The 25,935-nt window shown below is 41.3% G+C and overlaps 1 protein-coding gene across 6 annotated transcripts in view; it reads left to right on the top strand.

Moving 5' to 3' along the window:
- Positions 1 to 25,935, top strand: part of LOC306709709 (rap1 GTPase-activating protein 1-like) — a 45,133-nt gene that overhangs the window by 9,943 nt on the left and 9,255 nt on the right. For 3 of the 6 annotated variants that reach the window (XM_079177967.1, XM_079177965.1, XM_079177963.1), the window contains exons 2-13: positions 2,709 to 2,744; positions 14,150 to 14,243; positions 19,305 to 19,340; positions 20,344 to 20,391; positions 20,861 to 20,899; positions 21,051 to 21,236; positions 22,328 to 22,431; positions 23,416 to 23,494; positions 23,597 to 23,650; positions 24,052 to 24,135; positions 25,068 to 25,168; positions 25,341 to 25,470. In XM_079177967.1, the coding sequence (XP_079034093.1) occupies positions 2,709 to 2,744; positions 14,150 to 14,243; positions 19,305 to 19,340; positions 20,344 to 20,391; positions 20,861 to 20,899; positions 21,051 to 21,236; positions 22,328 to 22,431; positions 23,416 to 23,494; positions 23,597 to 23,650; positions 24,052 to 24,135; positions 25,068 to 25,168; positions 25,341 to 25,470 (991 nt within the window). Of the gene's footprint in view, positions 1 to 2,708; positions 2,745 to 14,149; positions 14,244 to 17,472; positions 17,819 to 19,224; positions 19,341 to 20,343; positions 20,392 to 20,860; positions 20,900 to 21,050; positions 21,237 to 22,327; positions 22,432 to 23,415; positions 23,495 to 23,596; positions 23,651 to 24,051; positions 24,136 to 25,067; positions 25,169 to 25,340; positions 25,471 to 25,935 lie in introns of those variants that run through there. The other 3 variants (XM_079177964.1, XM_079177966.1, XM_079177968.1) reach the window with 3 other exon arrangements.

Here is a 25,935-nt window from a genome sequence, read left to right as displayed (position 1 = left end):
AGGGTATAGGTTATTGTGGCCACTTGTTTACCTTGTTCAAGTAATTGGGGATCAAGGCACACTCTAAGCTTGCCTGTGCGTGGCCCTTCTGCTGCTACCATTGAATTGACCTATTGGTTCTGGGACTTTCACAATGGTCTCTTGTTTATTAATGTCCCGTAGCTCCTCCTTTAAGTCGGTTTTGGACTATAGGTATTGCATTGGGGTTTATGTGAATTGTGCACTCACCAATCACTTCACAGAAACTGTCTTGTTCCTGTGAAGCCATCTGCAAGCTCATCCATCATTGCTGCCTCAGATGTACCGGCTACGGACAATATGAGTTTAATGAGGCAAAAGTCAAAGCACGCTTTCCATCCTGGCATCGGGGGTGAATGTGTGTCAATGACCTGGAGCTTCACATTAATTGAATGTTCTTATACTGGCATTTAATGTTGCACTTGCCTCTGACAACTAGTCGCTCACCACCATAGTCATAGATTGGGCGAGATGAGGGCTGTAGTTTATAATGTTGCCAAATCTTCTGAAAACACGTGTGGGAATGACATTAGCAGTGTCTAACTTGGACCAATTTGCACATATCCAAAAGCATGCTCTGTATCATTCAGCCATTTCCGTGTGTCACTGCATCAATAATCAAATCCTCACTGTCTGCATTTTTGTCTGGCTCTTTTTCATTCACTGTGCATATACTCCTTTTCCTTGCCTTGAACAACACACCTTTGCAAAATGGTTCCAATTGTTGCATATCTTGCTTTCCTTTGACTGGGCAGCTGTCTTTTACTCCATGAGCCTTATTCCCTAGTAACATATTTCATGGCACTCTCTGTCTCCCTCTGTCCTGAAGACGTCATCAGGTTTTCTTTTTCTCCTGTCTGGGCCGGAAAATGCGGGCAACTGATGCCGCCAGCTATAGTTTTAGGCTGTGCTTGTGCTATTACATGATACCTTTCAATGTCTATTGTTCTACGTGAATGAATCCTGAAAACCACACGGTCTCTTATCATCTCTTCACTGTTAGCATGATTACAGTCTGTCACAAGCTGTCTTAAATCTGTTCGAAAGGCTCGCTGTATTTTTTTGTGGAATTTGAGAGCAAATATGACAAAGCGATCACAGTACAATTCCAGTGTCTTACTTTCATCCGCCGTATTTGTCCACGTGTTATAGACGTCCCTTCCTTTGACCCAGAGGAGTAGGTAGGGGTGTTTTTCATCCTCAGCTTTCCTCTCGAATGGACCAGAACACATTAAGTTTAAAGTTTCCCCACACACCTACAATTGTGGGTTGTATTCATACAATGTAACATTGCAGCAGAAGTCGTTCCGCACTAAACTGAGTGCACCTTTCTACTGTTGAAAGAATGGTGAACATGATAAACATTATAGCAGTTAAACATCAGCATCTTAACATTGACATTGGGAGTATGTTAGCTTTCTTTCGCTATCACTTAGCTCAGAGCACAGCCTCCCAAAGCTACTAACGTGCCACTCTCAGTCTTATTTCTGATACAGCAAGCGTGGCTTTAGGAAACACAGGGCTGGACTGCAGTCAGTAGCTTTGGCATGAGGGATGAAGCCGAATATATACTGTCATAGGAGATCGGGTCAGCAGCAAGGGAAGAAAACAACGTGAAACAGTTTCGGGATTATTTCTATCATGTATTGCCTTTGTGTTGTTTGGCGGTGTATCATCCTTTGAATTTCTGAGGGGTGAATTTACTGCACCGCAGGCAGCTGCAGGAGCCCTAAGAGACATACTAAACATTCCCTTTTCCCTGTGTCACCACCACCACCAGCTATCACAAGAGACCTGCAGCCATGAGTCATTCGCTGGGTCATAGTTGTTGCCGGTAAAGTCAAGTGCTGCATCCCAAGAGAAGTTAGTGTGTGTTTATGATAGTGATGTTTTTATGATTAGAACCAGAGAAAAGGTGTTTATTCCTTTTTGTGTGTCAGATTGTTTAAAGTACTGACGTATGGACTTAAATATCATGATAAATGTCTCTCTGGTTGATGAGCAGAGGGAATTGTTTATGAACTACACCTGTCCAGACATGAGGTTTCTCCTGCACACACAGTGCCATCTATTGGCAGAAACGGTGCTCTGCATCATAACCTGAGCAGTTTCTTAACGCCGCATCATCTGGTTATTGTTTGAGGGGATTACTGCAGAAATCTGTTTATAGAGCAACGTAAGGACAGATGATTCTTGACTGACACGGAGTAATGAGCCTCATAGTGCGATTTCAAAACAGAACAAGACCCATTTTGTCTCAAGAAACACCGAGCTCGTAATCATCCTTTCATCCTCGGAGATGTTACTTCAACAGATGGCAGGAGTTATTTCAGTATAACCCAGCCCACTGCATAGCCAACCTCTCTCAGTTCAGTGGACTTCTTATAAGTGGAACGGATGGTACACTATCCCTCTGTACTTTTCACACTTAAATTAGTCCGGGTAAACTTAGATGTAGATGCATGCTGGCAAGAGCATGGAAACTATCAGTGAGTGTCGGACTCAGTTATATGCCATCTGGTGCTAATGTATTCTAATTTGTCACGTCTTTCTTACTGAGAGAAAGGAGAACTTTTTTATAAGTATAGCTGACTTCCTCTCCGCACAGATTAACCCTAAACAAAGACATGGAATTAAATTGAACTTAGTATTGTTTATAACAGCTGTGTGTTTTTGTTTTTTTATTTTAGAGTTGACAAGACATTCTCCAAGGCCAGAAGCTTATGGTGAGTTTTTCTTCTTTGTCAATAAATGTGTTGTGACAGCATGTTGAGACAATGACAATTTGCCATCTATCTTAGTCATGCAACTTTTACATTTTGACAAACAATCACAATGGATTACAATTCTTAAAGTTCTCTGAAATAGTGTTTAATATCACTGACGCAGACCGCCCTTGAACGTTTTAAATGTGTGAATCAGTCGACCGAGTAGAGTGAAAGTAAGATAAATGAGCCAGTAAAAAGGTAGAGCAGACGGGGTACTCGGTCTGTACTGCTATCTCTGCAGTGCTGGCAGTGCTGGAATGCTGCCGTGAGTGGCACGTGGAGGCTGGCAGGGAGCTGAGCGTGCACGCCGCTTGCCACTGCAGATAGACCACTTCATTCCTGAATGCTTTAGGTGTGGCGGCACGAGTGGCCCTCAACCCCCTCTCTGTCTGACTGCAGCAGGTTAAACGGTGCCTCGCCGCAGTATCATCACTCCTTCCCTCTGGAATACAGAAACAGGAGGATCTCTCTTTCTAGCCAGGCCTGCATTACTCAGCAGTGGCTGGACTTGTGTGCAGGAACTGCAGTCTGGCCATCGGGCTATACCACTGCGTCAGACTGTAGCAGAACAGCTACACCGCACGGTAGAAAAGAAGAGGAGAAAGCACTGGATGATCTAAAAGAGGATACAAAACACCACAGGAATTGTGAACAAGGATTGTAGGCGTGAAAAGGAGGAAGAAGGACAGAGGAAGTGAGTGGATGAGATGGCATGACAGGAAGAGAAAGAAGAGAACGGTGTGATGGTGTCACAAAAAACATCTAGAGTTCAGCAGAGTTACACTTGGTCCTCTTCGCCTTGTTCCTTTGTCTGAGTCATGCTCTTCTTCAAAGCACAAAAGGATCCTTCCCATTGTGTTAATAGAACTTGAATTGTTTTACAAACTCATAAGTGTTCATATCCAGCAGGACAGACCAATTTCTAACAAAAGAAACTATTGTGCTTTTAGAAAGGATTTTTCAGTCTGATTAGCCTAAGGACAAAAATACCAATGCAACTACAGATACAAAAATAACTGGGAGAGCCAGATTCAAAATCTTCCTCCAGGTTCCGTATGTTGGACAGGAAGTGACTGGAAATTAGTTAGTTAGTTAAATCCTCCGACTGCAAAACTCAACCCAGCAAAATGCCGTGCTCACCTTTCCGAATTGGAAGGCCAAGAAAATTCTGGTGAGTTTTTATTTTTTAACCTGCCTGAAGATAGTTTTGATGATAACCGCATGACTCCACAATCAAATGCTACATAGGATAATTAAATTGACCCGCCTCATGCATGCATTCCTCCAAAATGCCAAAACATTCATGAAATTATTCATGAAACCAACCTGTGTATTCTTTGCAAAAGGCAGCAATGTACTAATATGTAGATAATCAAACAAATAAAGTTTTATTTATGATTGATATAGATTCAAACTTTATTTGTATATTTATTTTGTACAGATTAGTGCACTTCAAAGTGCTTTGCAAATTGACTGACTAGCTTATAATTTGACTATAATTTTGACTGTCAAAGCACTTTGTAGACTCTGTTTATAAAGGTGCTATATAAATAAAGTTATTATTATTATTATTAATGTTATTATAATAAAACAGTACAAATGGAAACAGGAAAACTATGCGAGAGACTAATGCACACAAGAAATTAAATGATGAATAGTGATAGGACCAATGAAAGAGAATAAAAGACAAAAAAAAGATGAAATAAAATTAAATCTAGATGAAATATACAAAATACAAAATACTGGGTCGACTCGTAGCAGGAGATTTCATAGTGTCACCAAATACATTTTCTCAAAATAGATCCAGTCTTTTATTTAAAAATGTGTAGCTGCAGTGCACCTTTAAGCCACACGAGGGAGCCTGAATGTTCGTATTGTTCTGATAATTGTAGCCTACTTAAAACATTGAATGTAATATAATTCTGTTTGTTTTGAGAAGACCTTGCCTACATGCATTAATTTGGTCTTATTTATTAAGTATTTAACATGAGTATATGTTTTCAATAACACATGAATAATACGAAGTTGCAATTTATCAAACGTATACCTCTTTGAAAAGGCTGGTTTATCTATTAAAGATAGCATAAGGTGATATGGAAATCGAGTAAAAATAGATTAAAAGGGATAAAAAAATGGGTTCCCAGAACATTGATGCAACATTTATTTTAACATTTATTTTAAGACATGAATAATAAAGTAAATAACGGCCATAAAACACTCTAATAATAGCTCAGACTAAAGCGCTGGGTTTTAAGTTGAAAGATATCAACACTTTCATCTGCTCTCAGATTCTCCGGCAGACTGAAACAAACTAAAAGCTGTCTCACCAAATTATTTTTGTGCTGAACTTTGGAACAAATAAAAGACTAAAGCCAGAGGACCCGAGGGGCCGTCCAGGTTCATAGATTAGAAGCATGTCAGACACGTTGGTTGGTGCAAAACCATGAAGTGCTTTAAACGACAAGTTAAGGGTTGAAGATCAATCAATACAGACATTGAAGCCAAAATATAAGGACTTAAAAATAGGTGTTATGTGTTCTTTCAGCCTTCGAGCAGCATAGTTCTTAATCAAGCTTGAGTGATACCTTCAGGAATTGTTTGGTTTTGAGCCTTTGACTCCTATTTGTTTGAATGCTAAATAAGCATCTTCCATCTGGTCATACACAATAAGCAGATGATCCTCGAGGCCCGTCTCCGCGCTCTTCAGGGAAGGCCTGTAATTGGTTGTAATCCTGTCTTGCTAAGCTCCCCTGATTGCAGGAAATGGGAGAGGAGGGTTAGTGTGGATGATGGTTATACTGGGATGTTGTATAAGAGCCTCTCCGTTTCTCTCTCTCGTACACACACATACGTACAGATATCCAGACACAAAGTGCACTCTGCCTCTCTTTCCCTGGAGCATGATGGATTATCGTGGCAGGTTGTCCGTTGTATAACTTCCTGTCCATTCTTTAAAACAACGTTGCCACTGATCCCACTGTCTCATCCATGCTTCAGATCACCTGACCTTTAGCAGGGAAAGTCTGCCACCCTCCGGTGCTGCTTTTGCTGGCAATTCATCCAAGACGGTGAATAACTTGACATCAGTTAGGATGCAGCAATAAACAAAAGATCATCTTTTTTTCAACCCATCACACCAATTTAGTAATGATATATCTTGCAGCAGCGACTTTTAAGTGCCCCTCCGCTCAAAAGTGTGTATTATTGTTACTTCTCTTGGATGTTTGAGCTTCACGTTGCAGAGTTTGACTCTTTTTTTCACATTCATGGACCAACATGCAACTTGCAGAGGTGTAATGTGGACACTTAAAACCTCCAGCGCACATACTCTGAGAGTGGACTTTCATTTGAGTTTGAGCTTTGTGTTCAGTAGTTCAAATTTTTAAACAAACAATATTTGCTAAATTTTTTGATTTATTTTAACTAGATAACAAACTATTTTGTGGGAAAATCATTTTAGACATGAATTATTATTCAAAGCAAAGTATTCATATGTTTCAAATGATGTGTGGAGGGCATCTTTAAGTTTGAGCAGGAGTACAGCAGTGTTTGATGGTTGTGTTGGTTTCCCTGTTGTCTGCCCCCCAGTGGTAAAAACTGCAGTCTGTAGTCGTCCTATTATTATTGGTTAAAATGATATTAATGATGAATTGGTCCTCCAGATGGATAAACTTCATAAACTTTTCCTCATGAGAACGTTTTGACAGGTGCAAATCTATTGTCTTGCTCAGTGGGTTGTGACGTTCCAAAAACAGGTTCTTTTCACTCTGCTGAATGACCTCGCTATTTATTCCAAATTGTGTGATGCAATATGTCGTTCTATTTTTATGACGCTTTCTAAATTCTAGGCCTATTTCATTTTGTCCTGTTTCTGCCCAAAAACACTTAAGAGGCGTCACTGTACACACTCCGTTGTTTGTGTTCACTGATTTCCCATGAGATGTCACTCTGCATCATCCTCTAGTCTGCACATGCGCCCGCCGCTGTGACGTGAAGCCGGGCCGGGTGTCAGTTTGCTTGTGCACGCTCATCTGTGCGTGTCAAGCTGAGTTGTCTGGAAGAGAGGACCTAGTGGGAGAGCAAACTGTCAAGCCAGATCAGACTAGAATGTCTCTCTCTGTGAGTCTCCTGCTGTCCGACCAAATATAGCACCAAAGTGACAAGCTCGTCCCTGGTTCTACCCGTCTCAATAATCCAAATCCTAACGTGTCATCCACCATCCAGTATCAGCACGAGATGTCTTAAAAACATAGAGCTCCTACGACAGTCGGCTGTGGTAGGTTGAGATGAGTGCCGGGCAACTTTTGACAGGACATTTCCCTTTTACTTTATCTGATTCTTGAAGCTTTTCAATGGCAAAGTTGTTCTGCCAGCTTGTTTAAGGTTCATGTCTTTGCCTCCAGACAGTCCCTTGCAGCTGCAGTATCTTCAGAAGACAGAGCTTCAGGGGTTGAAGAGACAGCCAAGGTCTTTATTCCTTGTGTTTGTGGATGGGAATATCCTAGAGCATACAGTTGAGGATGGGTATATCCCTTGTTTATTGACACCTGTCATTCTGAGGATGGTATGATAAGCCAGTGAGGACTTTAGATTCCCTGCTCTCCAGCTGTTTTTCTCTCTCCCATGGGAGAGGAAGTTCCTGCATGATCCTATTGTGGTTGTTCTTGTCTTGATTGATGGGAAGGATAGATCCACCTGCATGACGTTTAATATCGATGAATACACTAGTATCTCTGATGTCAAACTCAAAAGGGCACAAAATGATCCGGCCGTGAGCTCCTGGCATTGAAAAGGCACATCTGAATGACTGTGATTTCCCCGGGGGGGGGGCGGGTTTCCAAGGAAATCTAGACTGTGATATTGTGAGAGATAAGCAAGCTGGAAATCCAATACCAAAAAATTGGCAGAGGGAGCATGCTTTATTCAAAAACACATGCTCTACATGGCTAATGCATACTGAATATGGCCAGCTGCTCAAGAGATCCCATCAAGGAGTCTCCTCACGCATCAGAACCCACAGATATTTTATTATTCATCATTCAATGCATATAGCTTTTGATTGTACAGTCATTTTGTTAGGCTATTTTTCTATTCTTCCCATAAATACAGTGGTACATTTAAAAAAATGTGCCCAAGTACCTTCAAGTCAAAACAGTCGGTGTATTATAATGTCTTGATAAGAACTACTGAAAAGGATTTTCATATCTAACTTTGTTTGTATAAAAGGACTTTTAGAGGTACAGTTCCCTGGGGAACAAACAGCTTCTCAGACTTATCTGCTTTTCAAAATTTGTCCAATATTTGCTTTTGTCTGATTGTGGCAGCGGTGACTGTTATAGTTATCGGACAAAAAGGCCTAGAAGCTTTTGCATTTTCCAAAACAGATTGGGGAAAGTCCTGGAGTTGCTTTTGTATTACTTCCCTCTCTCACACACACAGAATAACATACCTAAATAAATCGGACTTAGAAGATCATATAAAATGTTACGTTATATATTACATTCAGTATATTCATGTAGCTGAACTTCCACCAAAATAAAACTTTTTTTGAGTGGGAATCAGATCATTTCATCTGGAAAGATTGCCTTTGGGACTCATAGTGAAGCCACACACACACACACACACACACACACACACACACACACACACACACACACACACACACACACACACACACACACACAAGACAAGTAACTCATATAAGCACCGCTCAGAGAAATGGTTTTACACCTGACAGAATCCTCCTCCTATTTGTTTGAGTGCTTCAGGTCATTTTGAGGGTGGTTGGGAGGGATGACCCTGAAAACAGGGCAATTCCAGGGTCTATTTGTGTGGTAATTCATTGCACATGGGCTTCTCCTGTCTCTGGCTGTTGGAGGACTGATGGTATAGGCGAGGCAGCAGGTGTTGCTTCCTTCATGGCAAATTAAAAATAAAAATCCAACACGGGGGTTGGTTACTTATATCTGAACTCTTCAGTGTCATCCCCGTAATACATGATGACACGGGGGAAACAACATCACCGAGCGGCACAGCTGAACCTGTTGAGGTCTGACCTCTGAGATACATTTTCACACACATTATAAACAACTCGCTTGTTAAATGATTTGTGTTTGGGGATTGTCAGCAGTGCTTATAAATTAATTGAGGTCAAACCTCTGGTTCAGTGGTGGATGCTGACGAGGAGGCGAGATATTAGGGTCATATTACTCAGAGACTATGAGAAATATTCCCAGAATTGAAGTGATATTAAGCCGTGGCTCTAGATTTGGCAATGTCAGGTGATCAGTTCACCACTTTCCTCCAGCTTCTCGATCGATTACCATTAAAATGTGTTCAGGCATGAGACGTATCCTACTCATCTATTCCCATGTCTAGAGTCTAAGTCTTATTTTACATTTATTATATTATCATTATTTACTGTTTACTTTGTGCCTCAGACGTCACTACTTACCCAACTGTTTAAACAGGAGAGAATTAATGTCATTAGCAATATGCTTACCTTTCATATCTGCCTTACTGCCCCCCTAATGTTGTAGCCCAATTACCCAGTTCAAAACATGACATTTAACAATAACGCTTCATGATTATCAAACCAGTCACAATCATAGTCTCAGTGGGGTTCAGGCGCACTGCAGAGAAATCATGGTGGGGATGTAAAGTTTCTTCAAAAGTTAGGACGCAGTTGGCATTCCTACTTTGCCTTGCAAACAAACTATGGGCTTGATTATCACAGTGAATTTGTTTAAGAGCAACTGGAGGCGTGTTTTAACAAATCTAGGAACAGCAGGAGAACCCTCAGACTTCCTACATCCATCATGTTGCTGCAGGAATAGTGAGAATCTGTGATTGACTTCTGTCTTCAGTCACAGACAATTACAGTGACTCGAAATATTTACATATTTGTATAATATCTAGATAGTGCAAGTGATTTACCGTGGAACATTATCATGATAAACAATGCAAATGTCTTGGAGATTTGACACAAAAAGAAAATGACATTTTTTTTTCATTCTGATGATGAATATAATAATTTATCGGTGCTGAAACTAAGTAGAAAGTGAGCAGTAAGCTGGAATGATGCATTCATTAGATAGCTCATGAATTCAGTGCAGTTTTCTAACCAACTCTTGTGGCTCAGTGCTGTTTGCAGCCCCCCCCCCAACCCCATTTCCATCCCCTCTCCTCCCATGAGGTCAACCGCCCCTAATTAAATCTCAACCTGTGGGAGAAACTCAATTCATTCATATTTCAGAACAGCAGCCATCTTGCCTGCTGGAGACCTCTGACATGCTGCTGGTGTATAATGTGTCAGTGATTGGAGACTTACTGCCCTTTGGGGTCACTGGCTGGTCACACACACACCCTCCCATACACACACACACACCCTCCCACACACACACACATCATACAGATTTCACTCTCAACTGCTCGCTGGGTTTATTTTGTTGTAATGACACACGATGGACAATGAACGCACAGTTGCCGACTCTTGATTTGGCTCTTCCTAACCCTTTGAGGTTACAGTAAGACACACATTGCATCTTGTATTCTTGTCTAACTGGTCTTGGTTGAGAAATAGCTGCTAAAAAGCTGAAAGTGAGAGAGGCGGAGTGAGGGTGGGAGATGGGGAAATTTAAGGAGAGCAGCAATTCTCAGAGGATAAGGATTAGGGGCAGGAAAAGGGGAGTGACCACAGGCCATTTCACCAGGCTAATGGGATGGGAATCCCTTGCAGCGGCGGGTGCCGATTGGAACGGAATTTACGCTGGGATTCTGCAAAGGATATTGGAGCTGGATGGATACTCCCAATTTAAAACCAACTGTCTTTGTTCACTGGAGATACAAAATAAAGCTCCACATGGCTTTTCCTGTTGTTGTTGTTCTTATCTCGTCAGCGTACAGGAGTGTTGAGTCCTCTCTCAGACCGCCAGTCCAAACTTTTAACAGGGACCTGCTGCAATGATCCACGTCTAAACAACAGTCTGCCTGCTCTTATCCGATAATGTGTTTTTATCTACAAGCACTATTGACAAAAGCCGTCACAGACAACAATGTCATTTTTTAAACCCCACAACTCTTGGTCCTGAGCTTTTCCCCCCGAAAAAAAATGACCCTCGTATATAGCATCTGCAGTCTTTGCTCAAGGGTTTAAAAGAGAGAGAGAGAGAGATTATTGTGCCACCAAAGCGGGACGTCTCTAAATCACTGCTAATCTGCTCAATATTAAAGTTTTGTCCAATGATATAATAACATTTTTTTCTTCTTTTTACCAGTAAGCTTTGGACAGTGAGAGGATTATTTGTTTTGTTTATCACAATACACAGCTCCTAATGGTGCACATGAGGACTGTGCGCTAATCCCTTGTTATCTCTTCATGTCTGACACATACAGAACACACACACACACACAAATAAACACACATACTTTGGTCTTAGGTGCATGCTTTTTCATTGAGAAGCTCGACAGATGGGTCGACACTCATGCTGCATAGAATATTGTTTAGCAGGGATTTAGCAGGAAAAGGCGGTATTGGTGACATTAGTCACAGGTCTACTGGGAACTGTGAATGGCAGCTTAGTGGGGGAAACGCACATGTTCACTGGGGATCGAATGAGACTTATTAGAGTAATTAAAAACATTTGCACAAACTCTCACTCATCCTGCACAATGAGCAGCAAGGAGGCTGCAACCGCCTGCTCACCTTTGGGAGCTAAATGTTGGACGTAATCGCCTTGTTCACGTCGTATTATAATGAGCGTGAATTTGAATGTGGGTTTCTTTTCTCACGTGTGGCTGATGTGGTTGCCACAGCAACAGCCCTAGCTGGCTCATGAGGCAGTGTGGGGATTGAAGGTAATGCCTGTTACCCTAATCAGACCTTCTCTCCTTTCTCTTTTTGAGCGGCAGACTTCAGTCGTCCCCTAAATGGATGATGAGGGGGGAGGGTCTCCCGCTTTGAAGGATATAAGGGGAGTGGTTGGGGGGGGGGGGGGGGGGGGGGGGGGGGGGCGGCTCAGAGTACGGGATTTCGGGCAAGTAGCACCACATCATGCATGGTTGTGCTCGAGAGCGGAGAGGGTGGAGATGAGAGGAAGTGACAACTAAAGAGGGCATATGTGTGTGTGAGTGGGAGGAGAGAGCGAGAGAGAGGGAGAGAGAGAGAGAGGGAGGAGAATCAGTGGTGGAGAGGATGCTCACTGAGAGTGTGCGACACTCTGAAGAGCTGAGAGTGAGGCCAGCAGGTGAACGACTGATGGAAAGCAGCAAATGAACTGAAGCTAGAGAGAGAGAGAGAAGCGTAAACGGAGAGAGAGAGAGAGAGAGAGAGGAGATAACTGTGAAAGAGAGGGAGGGAGAGCTTTACTAGAGGAGAAGCGTAGACAGTGAGTCATCTGTCAGAGTGCTGGTCAGTGTCCGGACTTCCCTGGGAGCGTCCAGCTGCCACGGTGTGAGTAAGTTTGACGCTCCGCTCCACGCGGCAGGACGTCAGGTTCGCCCTGATGACACGCTGTGACTTCTCCACTGCTGCTGATTTCCGTGGTGCATCGCTAACCAGCTGGGGTGTGTTATGTAATTTGTTGTGGTGTTGGGATGAAGCCGTGGCTCAGTGATGCAAACTGATCTGCAGGAGGGTTTACGTGGTAATGCCAAGTAGAACAGGCAGGTGTGTGTGAACAGCGGTCTGGGATGTGTCCTGGCACAACATGCTTGTGATGGAGGATGAGTTTGTAATGGACTGAGCAGGACATTTCTTCTGCCTCTTTTGCTTTGATGTGTGTTTTGATGCTGCCAGAGTGGAATATATAGTATGTGAGGCTATAGTTGTCATGTACGCACTACGACTTTAGACTAGACGCATGCAAACAAGTATTACCTCTTTGTGATATAATACAATATCTATCTTTAAACCAACTGTTAGAAATGAAAGCCTTTTCTTTTACATATATATGTGTGTGTGTGTGTCCTGAAACCATCTATTATGCATCAGTTCTAATTAAGAGTTCAGGGCAGCTGATGCCTCGTTGTATCCTGTTTTCCCGTGGGAGAGCTGCTGCTGCTGGGGCTCATCACCCTCATTCATGTTTATTGAGCCTGCTGAGAAAAGGTTCATATATTTGTTTCCCATTTTTATTTGGCTGATGCAGGACTTTCCTTGATTGAACATTTCACTCGTTGCGTAATAGCAGGCAGATTCACGCTCTCCTTTCTTCACCTATATTTGATTGTGAGTAGACTCTGTGAAGAGATTCTCATCTCGGTCGCTGTTCTACTTGAGCATCTGTTTGTCTTCTCCACATCCACAGCACCAGAGCAACACAGCGTCATACATTTACTCATATAATCAATGTCACAGGCAGCCACACACCTACTTAAAACTGTTTGTTTTTCGAGTTCAAGAGGATTTTGTCTCATTGTGTTATTTTATGGTATTTCTCAGCTTGGTACCTTTTGGTTGGTGGAGAACACATCTCCTTGCAGAGAAAGAGATATGATACATATGCCGTTGTGGCTGCTGTAGCCCTCTTTGATCGTCACAGACAGCAATGTACAGATTTCACTTTGCATTGTCACTGCTTCACGAGGATTTCAGATCCGCTTTCATTACGATCAATCACTTTGTGTGTTTGAAATAGATTGAATTTATCAAACAAATTGAAAGCCTGCTCTGCAAAATGACCAGTTGTCAATTTGGAACCACGTTAAGTGGGTGTATCGACCAGTGGTCCTGTGGGGATAAATCGCCCTGGTAGAGATATTGAGTTTAGTGCAAAGGATGTACGACAGTATTGTTGGGTTTTGCATTAGCCATGTGTTACTCCAGAGAGTTTGAATACATGTGAAGCTTTGGGCTTTGTGTACCTCAATCCCTGATGTTTTGTGAATAGCAGTGTGTTCTCTAAAAGAAATGAAGAACCTCCTCAGAGGAATATGATTTGAAATTTTTTGGCGACAAAGTTTTCTTTTTTTTTTTAAAGAGAGAATAAATTGTATATTGACTTTTTGTGTTTCAGACAAACTCGTAGGCTCCTTGACAGTTATGAGGGTTATTTTTTGTGTCTTAAAAATGATTTTACTACTTAATTGCTTCACTTTCTAGAGACATTGATAACAAGAAAGAACGGATCAATAACATAATAGATAAATAAGATAATTTAATAAAGAAATCCCAATTTTCAGAACAAGAAACCTTCTGTCTCTTGGCTTAAGGCCATTGCATTGCCTCAGACCACCAGTACAAACAAATGCATTCTGTTGCTAAATGAGACCAGCAACATTTGCCTTTTTCTGTCCTTTTGCTTGATCTCAAACTGGGTCCACCACTTCTGACTGAATGTTGTCTTTCATCTGTCCGATTGCAGGAAACAAGATGGGAGTGACCCGCGAATGTCTGCAACACTAGAGCCCCAGCTGTTCCAGCCTACAGTCCCGTACACCACCTCGCCATTCCACAAGGTAGGAGGAGAACGACCCCTGACCTTATCTGATGGACCTCTGTGTGATCTTTGTTAGGCGTCTCTGCTCATTTTGTCTCAACACCTGCTTCTGTCTGGACACACTTGCTCGGTGTTCTGTCTGGATTTAATCTGTCATGACTGTATCAGACCCAGACTTTCTGCTTGCAGTGTAACTTGGATTTCTTATTCTTGTCTTCCTTTGTTTAACTTATGTAATTAGAGTGCACAAAGCTCCGTGTCTGGGATGATTATCTTCGCCTGATTCAATTAATACAGATCTATTTTTATCAGGAAATTTTGTCAGCTTGATGACGACAATTTCTCAACCCAAGCCTAACAAGTCTGATGCCATCAAAGCAAACAAAGTACGGCTTGTCTGGGCGATTGTCATTTTTAAATCAAAAGAATTCGTCGCCCCCACCATCACGTAGGATGCATCACTGGATTGGAAAGTCATTCATGTTTAATCAGTCTTTGTGTGGGGTTCAATTGTTATCTAGTTGTGTCTAAGCAACGAGCCAGTTTTGCTTTAGCGTCAGTTAAAAATCCGACATTTTTTTCTGGCTTTTTTTTTTTTAACAGTTAGCAAAATATGTGCCAACGCCTCCCCTTTTAAGCCCATTTTTTAGCCAGCAATACATTTTCTGCCATTTGTGAGATTCACTGCAAGAGCGTCTCATTCAGTTTTTCTCCAGTTCACTGAAATATTTATTTGACCATTTATAAATCTGCTTAGCCTGATCTATTGTTCTTCCTTTCAGAGGAAATCATATCAGGAAAGATTTAGATTGTAGATGCAGAGTATAAAAGGCAGAATGTGAGGAGATCATTTCAATAAATCTATTTAGATCATCACAGTATGCATCGTATCCATCACGCTGTCAGGATCTTCATGCCCACCTTTTGGCACATGTTATTGCTATAATGAGCGACAGATATTTTGGGAACTTATAAACTGAACAAAGCTGAGCTTGGTGGTGATTAAAAGTGGATACAATCTCCCTCACGTCCCTGAGATTGGTTTAATAAGGTCTCTCACACTTTGTATGGGGCTTACACTTCTTTCAATCTGACTTGATCTGAGTAGACCAGCGGGAGTGGGAAGAGAAAGGGATTAAAGGAGAATTTGGAGGTTGGGGTGTTTAACAGTCACTCCTGATCCCTGCAGCCCACACCATCTGTAGGTGCTGCACACACACTAGTTACAATTAGTCATACATGAGGAGAGGTTTTTTGAAACTTCGGTCTGTCTACAGATTGCTTGACATTGAAGCCAAATACAACCAATAAAAGCACCGATACAGGTATTCCAACCTTGGCTCAGAGTATATTTGTAACTGGACAGAAGAGATCACTTATTTTCAAGCACTCTAAAGGGTGTCAGCAGCAGTCAGGGTAATCAAATATTACCCTTTGATCTTCAAAACCCTGTTTTATTTAACCATCTTTGATTTGCTATTCAGATGAAAATATTGAGGGACAGCATGGTAATGTGATGTACTGTAGTATAATAAGGGCTTGGCGGGCAAGACACAAAGAAGCGTATCACTTTAATCAGAGCTCTGCGAAAACCAGGTCAATCTGCAATTAACCCAAACAGGTCTTATGGTCACCGCCTAATTCAAACTACTCCGTGGTGGAAAGCAACTAAGTGCCATTGCTCAAGTACTCTACTTAGGTATAATTTGGAGGCACTTGTACTTTACTTGAGTATTTCCATTGGATGTCACTATAATTATTCTGCTCCACTACATTTTGAAAGCCAATATTGTACCTTTTGCTCCATTATATTAATGTGGCAACATAAGGTATTAGTTAGTAGTTACCAGTCTCAGATTCAGGTGCTAACACATTGATGCATCACTAATTATAATCCAGTAATATGATTTGTTTTATTCTGAAATGGGCTATAGTGAGTATTTCTGCATAGTGAGTACTTAGTGATTTTGAATGCAGGACTATTTATACTTAAAGTTACAGTGTGTAGCATTTAGGAGGATCTGTTAGCAGAAATGGAATATAATATTGATCAGCATGTTCTCTTTAGAATTGTTGTGCTTTTGTTACCTTAGAATAAGCCGTTACATACAACCGCCATGTTTCTACAGTAGCCCAGAAAGGACAGACCAAACACTGGCTCTAGATAGGAACAATCGCGTTTTCACGTTTTTGAGTCGTCCACTGTAGCTGTGGACACTTGGCACGTGGGAGAAGTTTCACTTCACTGCTAGATGTCGTCAAATCCGACCCTTGGCACCTTTCAGTAAAAGATAAAGATTAAGTGAAAGTTAAGATCTGAGTACTTCTTTATTGTCATATTAATAATGTTGCATATTTCTGAGAGATATCAAACACACAATGGTCATCATCTTCAGAGTTTGCCTCACAGTTCCCAATCACCAATTTAATTAAAAAAAATAGAAGATAAGACAATGCTCAGATGCTTCTGTGCTTAAAACAACACACTCTAAACAACAGCTCCACGATACACACGCACACATTTTTTCCAATAGTCCTCCATAAACTTGTGATGTCAGTGAGATCCTAAACCTCCAGAACTAAGAACCAGACATGCATCAAAGAACAAGACAACATCCCCTACATCCTTATGATACACTTCAACCTTTTGGAGCTGGTCAAAGATAAAATGATCTCTGTGAGGACGCACAGAGTTGCACCTGAAAAGCCTGGAGGAGAGAGATGGTCTTGCGTCTTGCCATAATGATGAGACTATTAGCTCTCACGATGAAAGGTCGAAGCACTAACACCTGCACTGAATGCTAGCCTGGCTCCCTCTGGATCCCCACACCTCCACTCTGGTCATCTCCTGTTTTTTTTCTGCTAAAATGAGATTTACTCGATCCATCTCTTTACATGTTCCACATCATATTGTTCCCAGCTTGTGATCTCCTAATTTCTCAACATTTGCACCCATTCTATATTTTTGGGAGCCTATAGTGTAGCTGGACTGCCAATTATAGTTCTCTTGTGAACAGGAGATTGTTTAAGGGCATGTCTGTGAGAGTAAGTTGGACTCCACCTGTGGCCACCTGTCAGCCTAAGTCAAGATATGGTTGGTGATAAAGAGCTGGATGATATGTGGTTTAGATTTCCTCCTGCACTGCTACACAGTGACAGAGAAAGATCAGCAGAGGACAAGACCGCGAACGTCGGTGAGAGGATTACTGCTCTAAACTTCAAGCAGCAGGTGCCTTTGCCTGCAACCTGAGACATACACGTGCTGATAATGTTGTATGTTTAGAGCACACACCGGGAGGGTCTGTGGATCTTGTCTTCAACTTCGTCTGAGCCATCTCTTCAGTCATGTGGTCGCACTCAGCAGGGATGCAGCTTTACCTCGGGTGTCACAGTGGGACATTGTCAAATTGTCCACGGTTCGACAACGGCACAGCAGTCAGAGAGAAGGTTTAATCCCAACCTGAAGTCAGTCGAGAATCCTCCTTCGAAGCTGCAGGACGCCGGTTTTTAAGAGAGTTAGAAATGGCTAAAAGTCGTGACAACTACTTCAATGCTCCAATGGTGATGAAGGTACACTGGAAGAAACGCAGCCATGTAAGTAGCTTTACTTTAGAAACATGCTGAATGGAAAACTTCACTAGATGGCAAACTAAAGAGGGCATTTGCCAGCAATTTCTGCAGAGGCTTGGACAAATGCCTCTCCAAATTGAGATTAAAGTTACAACTGTAAAACCCCGTGTTCATGTTGCTTGTTTATTGTAGTGATGAGCTGAGGACAAATGTTTGTAGGGGAACATTTCTAGTTCTATTAACAGTTTTTACATTGTTACACAAAAATGTGATGAGACTTACCCGTGCTTTTTGGGGCTGTATGTCATGACTTACGGTTTAATGGCCAATGCAGATGTTGTTTGAGTCCAAACATAATATGTAGCTCAGCTCCTCTTGTTCTAATCTCTAGTTAATGTTGTCGAAGCTGGGGTTATTTACTTTCAGGGTTCGTGGCAGCCTATTGTTTGCACATGGTGGAGGACTTTACTCATACTCACACTGAAAGCTAAGACGAGATTGCTCTGTACACAAACTGTTGGACTATGTCAGGCTTTACTGGCCAAACCTTCCAGCCTTCACTTGAGTACCTCAGACCGACGTTTCCGTGGACAGTCGTAACTCACCATTTTTCTGCAGTAAGTAGAGTCGTCATGCTCAACTGAGGCTAGTTTTGTATGTGAAATTTTAAAGGACAATACCTCAACAGCCGAAGTTGGGATCTAAATAATTAGGCATGTGTTTAATGTGGAAAATGGCAGTGTGATTGATAGTGTGACAAACCACAAGAGAGAGGCAAGAGATCACATGCTGCAATCAGGTAAAATGATAATAACAATAATTATTATTGTTATTAGTTAAGTAAACTTAAGTCTGAATGTTAGCATTGTTGCAAGTCGTGGGAACAACGTACGGAACATTTTTACCAACTTTTTTACCAACGTCTTAATATACAGCACTGACTTGTTCAATATTTGACAGAATGTTTAAACAATTTAACATAATGTTTTGTTTGGGATGCTGGAAGTTAACACAGTTTTATCGCCGTAGTATATCATACATTTTCCAAATATCATGTTATTGCAGATAAACGTGAACTTGAATAGATTATATGTTTCCACTACAGAAAATGTCACGTTACTTTTGGTTAAATACAAAGGATTGCCCTGTTCTTTATATCTGTGATTGTTGATTATACTTTTCTATTCAGCATTATCCCTCCAAAATCCCAGATAACCCTATTTGGATTTCTGTTTTTGGAGTTATATAAGTTGTTCATGAAGTCTAACAGGCAGTGAGACCTTTCTGATGTTTACTTGACCCTAAGCAGTTACCGTGACTATGTAGAGTAATTGTGTTTATACACAATAAATAATTGTTCATGCATAACCTTTGTCAAATATAATATATAATATATGTCCATATTTATTGCATTTGGTGCTGAACAGGATCAAACAATCAGACTCAATCAATTAAGCTCAGCTCGCAACAACTGATCTCAAAACGTTTCATCTCACTCTCCTCTCTCCAGACCCCAGATTTATTTGAAATGATTGAAAAGATGCAGGTAAGATGACGCGTTTATCTTCGTGTTTTGTCTCGGCTTTCTGAGCTGTACTCACCAAGCAACTAACCAGTGAGTTCTTTCTAATTCTGCAGCACTTTGGCCCTCTCCTCCGCTACAATACTTCTGTGCATTCTGTACATGAGAGGGATATTGAGCCCGGTGGTTTCAGAGGAGATTTGTCAGAGCGTTCTATGTGTTTCTCAGCTGTTAACATTCTGATTGTAACGCTGGCTGACAGCGCTGTAAGCTTATTATCTCAAAAATCACCTCTAAAACTGTCTCCTGGTTCCTGATGTCCATTCTAATCATGCGACCCCGCACATAATAGTTGGTGATTGTTTTTCAAAATTGCTGATTTAAATACAGTCATAATAGCTTTCAGTGGCCAGAGCATCTTGTATGTCTGGCATTGTCTGTTAGTATTACTGAATATTTTAAAAATAAATATTCCTCTCCAGCAATGGGAGTGATGCAGGACTGTGTTTTTTTCCCGCAGTCACATTCGCCATCACCTGGCCCTGATTTAGTATCACGCCATCGCTTTCTCTGCGTGGTGCCTCTCTTTCAGGCATACACACCGCCACATAGCTCAGCATATTTTGAATCCCTGGAGTCTTATTACCACACTACCTCTGTGCGCGAACAGACGTTTCAGTCACTCCCAAATGCCTGCTCTTCAGCATCCCTAAATTGTCTTTCGCGCTCTGTATCTTTCCATCTGTCCCTCTCTAACTTTGCTTGGTCGCCTGCTGCATATGTTTCTCTTGGGAAAACTGTGTCATTATGTAATGAGGATGATAATTCTCTGTTGGTTTGTTTTGTTGTGGTCTTTCAGGACATGATTATTATGTAAATTGTTTTTGTATGTCTAATCAAAAACAAGTGTACGAATTAACATAATTGTGTTGACTTTGTTTGAAATGCGAAAGCGGCCGCTGTGTTGATGACTGAGCCTGACCCCTTTCTCTCTCTGGTTTTCTTATCTCGCCCTCTCCTCTTGTAGGGCAACAGGATGGATGAGCAGAGATGCACCTTTCCTCCCCCACTCAAGGTTCGACTCTCCATGTAGAGACACGGCGTTATTCACATGACGTGCCCATTGTCTCACGACCGCCATATCTTGCTCTGCCAGACAGGCTGATTACTTGAGCACACAGCAGCACAGTATTATTCATAATGCGGGGAAATGCTCTGAAGCCTGCAGAATTAGTTAGAATTCAGAATCATGTATCCTCTGATGCTATGCTCTGCAGACTGAAATGGTGAATTCCTCGCAAGAAAACAATTTAACAGGATATGACAATAATGTAATGCAGTATTTTTAAACCATCAATGTGCCAAATAATAGTAATACTTTGATCAAGCATTGATTCCTATGTTGTTGCCAAACTGATTTTCATTGCATAACAGTTATACAACTCTGTGTCCTTTGGGATTATAGAGTTGGACAGTGTGGTTATTTTTATTCTTTGATGAGGAAATGAAGCTTTTTTTCTCTGTTTTTTTTTTTTTTTTTACAGACTGAGGAGGATTACATTCCATACCCAAGTGTCCACGAGGTAGGATGATGATGTGCTGCCATAGCACTTTTCAACATCAGTGCTTGCACATCACTGAGACATCAGTTGCATTTCATTCGTGTCCTGAAATCACTTTCAAGTTTACAGCGTTCTGTTTCTTAACCTTTGTTATTCTGCACTTTGGGCTCAGGTGTTGGGCAGAAAAAGTCCCTTTCCTCTCATCCTCCTGCCGCAGTTTGGGGGCTACTGGATTGAAGGGATGAACCATGAGATGAGTTACACAGTGGAAACGGAACAGCCGCAGCCGCTGTCCCCGAACACCAAGCTGGAATGTAACACAACAGCGACACTCTTCCGGAAACACTTTCTGGGCAAGGTTAGCCACAACATAGAGAGAGATCACATTGTTTTCCTTTTTATTGTCATCTTGAAAAAGCAAACAATAAATTAAAAAAAACAATACTAAGCAAGCTCAAAGACTACCTTTTATGAAAACACTAATGTTAAGATTAAAACAAAGAACAGACAACACAGACATATACAGTATAAAGAGAATAGGGAACAACATTCAGTGAGGTCATTTTTTTAAACATGTTCATGCACATATGGTTGTTTTTCACAGTGAAACATTTCCGTCATCGTCTTTCGTGTAGTTGTAAATTTCCTCTTAACTTAAATGTAATTTGCTCCATAGTTTGAATTTTCCCTATTATTTCTTTCCAGATGTGGAAGCATGGGCATGATTTCTGAAACTATAATTCATACATAGGTTTCAAAGCAGGAATACAAATTATATAAAAGAAATATACATAAAAAGGTATATAAACATGCATCTTACACAAAATGTATGTTGGTATTCTACAAGAAATACAAATTCTACTAGATTCTACTAGATTTTTCAGATGTGCAGTTTTCCCATGTTCACTTTCTATCTCGGCAATCATGCAATAAAAACATAATGATAGGATCATCAAACAGTCTTGTTTATTGAGCTATAAAGTAAAATCTTCAGGTTTTTAAAAGGTGTGTTCTAAAAGTGATATTACTGACGTCAGACTCATGAACGCCCTCATTATAACAGCTTCCTTCCTCCTCAAATGAGCCTCATTACTCTCGTATAAAATTTCACAATCAATTTCACTTCTTGCTCATTAAAGTAATGAAATGAATAAGCAACAAGCATATCCCAACAGAATATACCAGCCACTGTTTGGCACCTCATGCACTGTTGCTAATGAAGACGCATTAGGCTTCGCCAGCTGTTCTTACACAGGCATAATATGAACAAATTTGATCTGCCTGTAGCCGAAGTGCAACAGAACTAGTAAAGGTACTCAGATTTGAAGGATTGGATAAAGACTGGAGCGCATGCACAAGTGTCATGCGCGTGTTCGTGTGTGTGTGTGTGTGTGTGTGTGTCTGTTCCTGACAGATACTAATGGCCGTATCCTTGTACTGTGCCCTCAGGAGCACTTTAATTACTATTCAGTGGACAGTGCCCTTGGACATCTGGTGTTCTCTCTAAAGTACGATGTGATTGGTGACCAGGAACATCTCCGTCTAATGCTCAGGTAATGCTCATTATACATACATGAAGGAGTACACCATCGATTAGTTATATATATATAAAAACGGTAAAAACAAATCCCATGAGAGAAATAGAAAGTATGGTAGAAACCTTTAATGGCTTCTATAAAAAACACATCCAAAAGACACAAAAATCATCATAATCAGAGTACATTTTAAATGTTCAAACCAAAAAAATGAGAAATTTACAGCATGAACAGTTTCTAAGCGTGACCTTTTTTTCAAATCAAAGTCTCTTTTTGCACATAGACAATGACACAGAGGAATCACAAGATAAGTCTTGATAGAAAACTGACAACAGGATGTTTCATACAAAGGAAGAGGACGATTCTCAGCTTGTCTAGTTGGGTAATTATGGGATTAAGAATTGTCGACAAAACGTTATCTAAAACTATAAGGTAAATCTGTATTCTTATATCTCACTTTCAAGACAAATGTATAGGTTTGAAGAATGTTGATGTCAAATATAGTCAACAACTTCATCGCAAGAGTGGTGCACTTGATATACCAGCTTTGGAAAAGGTTGCTACTCTTATCTAATTCACATATGAAGATATTTAATTCAGAATCTGTAGTAACAAATGTGGAGGTTTAGACAAAATGTCTGTATTTTCACGATCGAAAGGAAATATATTCAGAATGATACACTTTCTTTGTTCCTAAATGCCCAGTGTGACTGAATAAACACATCCTCCCCGCACGGGTGTTATCATAAGAGTCATAAAGCTCGAGAGAGTGTCAGCAGCTCTGTCATTTCCACAGCAGAGTAACAGATGGACTATTTAGGCCAGCAAGTGGGTGAGTGGGGAGGGAGGGAGAAAAGGCAAAGAGAGGCGAGGGTGGGGAAGTTTGATGATGGTCCATCCCGGATCATCTCTCTCCCGTCTGATAGCTTCTGAGAAATGTTGCATCACATTATATGGCTTAAAGACCACACTGGTTGTTTTATTGTTTTATGACTTCACCAGAACCAAGCTGAAAACCTACCATGATGTGATCCCCATTTCCTGTCTGACAGAGTTTCCCAATGTGGTCCAAATGGCCAAGGTAAAAAGAGATGTGTGTTTTTATTATGCAGAGATTAGTCCACTGTGATTGTATCAAACCACATTCTAACAATTTTTTTTTCTCCTCTTTTTTTAATCCCAGCTTGTCTGTGAAGAGGTCAATGTGGACCGCTTTTTTCCTGTCCTTTATCCCAAAGTAAGATCTGGTTTGGTTTGTATACTTGCAGCGGCTGGATATGTCTGTTTCAGTCCCACACATCTGATGATTTACAGGATAGGGCTGCAATGTTTCAAGTCTGTCTTAAAACTATAGTCAGGTGCCTATAAACCCTGTGAACAAAAGGAGGGAACTACTTTAGAAGATAACCACTTGATTTGTGATTTAGGAAGCTTCATATTAGCTTCAGAGAAACGTGTACATTTTAGTACAAGATGAGGTTTGTTATTTCTGTCCCCAATCATCTCTTAACAGACAGTATAAAGGAGGCATGATTATAACAAGCAAAATCTGTTTCAGTGTTCACATAGGCACCTGATAGAAAAACTGTGAACCTAAGCTTTAATGTTTCTTGTTATTTCTGTATTTTGTTTTTACAGGCTTCAAGACTTATTGTAACCTTTGATGAACATGTGATAAACAACAATTTCAAGTTTGGGGTCATTTACCAAAAGTTTGGACAGGTGAGCTATAAAATGTAAACTAATCATTTGGTCCGATATGGCTCATTGGGTGTGCATGCATCCCTTATATTCATTGTGTTCAGCCCGTGAAGAATGAGAATGTAGCATGAACTGCATTTTCTGATTTCTTCACTCTCATTTTCTGAGGCAATCACAGCCCTTTTGTTTACTGTGAGGGGTGGGGGGGGGGGGGGGGGGGGGGGGGGGGGGGGGTAGTAGAGGAGCTATTGAATGCTTTGCTGAGGGCACTTGTACCTCTGAATGGAGACCTCAGTGTGTTGAGATCTGCCCTGGTGATTCCCTAAAGCCTGCAGTAGTTTACAAATACATTGTTAAATGCGTTGTAAATGAGCCGAGGGCTATCTCACAAAGGCAGTGAGGGTCCTCGTCTCATCCTGCCGGACATTTTTCTATTCAGAAGGGTTGCTGAGTGGAAAAAGGCATGATGGTTAATTAAGTTAAGTAGGCATATTGCATACGGTTAACGAAGCATAAATACTCAATAAGCAACAGGAACTTCTTCTCAGGCGTCGTTTCTTTGTTTGTGTTGAGGCAGGCTTGTTCACATCACGCTCCACTTGCTGTCAATAGATGATCAAATGTCTTTCATAGATGATCGTTATTGCACAAGCTTTCTTAAGCCCCCCCCCCCCCCCCTACAAACCTTCAGTGATACATCCAGTTTTGATTGTTCTGAAATGCAAATGCGGCGTTTGAACAACAGTGCCAAACACACGCCGGATACACTTCACTTCCCTGCGTCCAGTTATTAACCCTAATGACTCAACGGCTTGAGAGTTGACTTGGACTTGTAAAAATCTCTGGCAGACACACAGTAACACACAGAAATCATCCCCGGTGCTGCTGCTGAAATCATTTTGTCCTCCAAGCCTTGATGTTTATGAGTTGTTGTTTTTTTTTACTGGTTACAGACTTCAGAGGAAGAGCTGTTTGGCAACAGTGAAGAGAGTCCTGCCTTTGTAGAATTCCTGGAGTTTCTGGGAGAGAAAATTGAGCTGCACAACTTTAAAGGGTAAGGATCTAACTCTGGTTTAAAGGCACTATATATACTCAACCATACATTTCAAAGAATGATGCCAACCGCAATTGACATCACATAGGGCTAGCTACAGGGTTGATGGTGGTCATAGTACCGCAGTGATGGCGGAGAATATCTTGTTAGACATGGTTCTGTTTGCTTGCAGTTTCCGTGGAGGTTTAGACGTGACTCACGGGCAGACTGGCACTGAATCTGTCTACTGCAACTACCGTAACAAAGAGGTCATGTTCCATGTGTCCACAAAGCTGCCTTACACAGATGGGGACACCCAGCAGGTACTGTAATACAATACCAGACTAACACGGCTTTCATGATTCACTACAAGCAGTCAGACAGGTTCCCTCTGGTGATTAGTACCAGATTTTGCATGTACCTCCCTGTAGTGCCAAACACCTGCAGCATATTTGCAAAACTAATAAAATAATAATAGCATACTGGTAGTAAACATGAATCTCTTTAAATGTATGCTGTCGTGTCTGCAATTGTGAGCATCACTCCTCCCTCAGTGATTTTAAGCACATTGCTCACACGGACGAATCCTCCTCCTTCTCTGCCTCATATAATCACACACGAGCTCTGATTAATTAGCACACACACACTCACACTGTCGTGGCTTGTCCAAACACAGATGAGGCAAGGTCAATGTGTTCAGTCTCCCCAGCATGTGGTGGGTGTTAGGCATCGGCTCCTTTGAGACAATCAGCGCTTGTTCATGCTGTCATCAGGAGAAGCAGCACTCC

This window comes from Pholis gunnellus (assembly GCF_910591455.1).
Source record: "Pholis gunnellus genome assembly, chromosome: 2".
Lineage (NCBI taxonomy): Eukaryota > Metazoa > Chordata > Actinopteri > Perciformes > Pholidae > Pholis > Pholis gunnellus.
The sequence above is the reverse complement of the archived record's forward strand: the minus strand, read 5'-3'. Positions and strand labels throughout refer to the sequence as shown.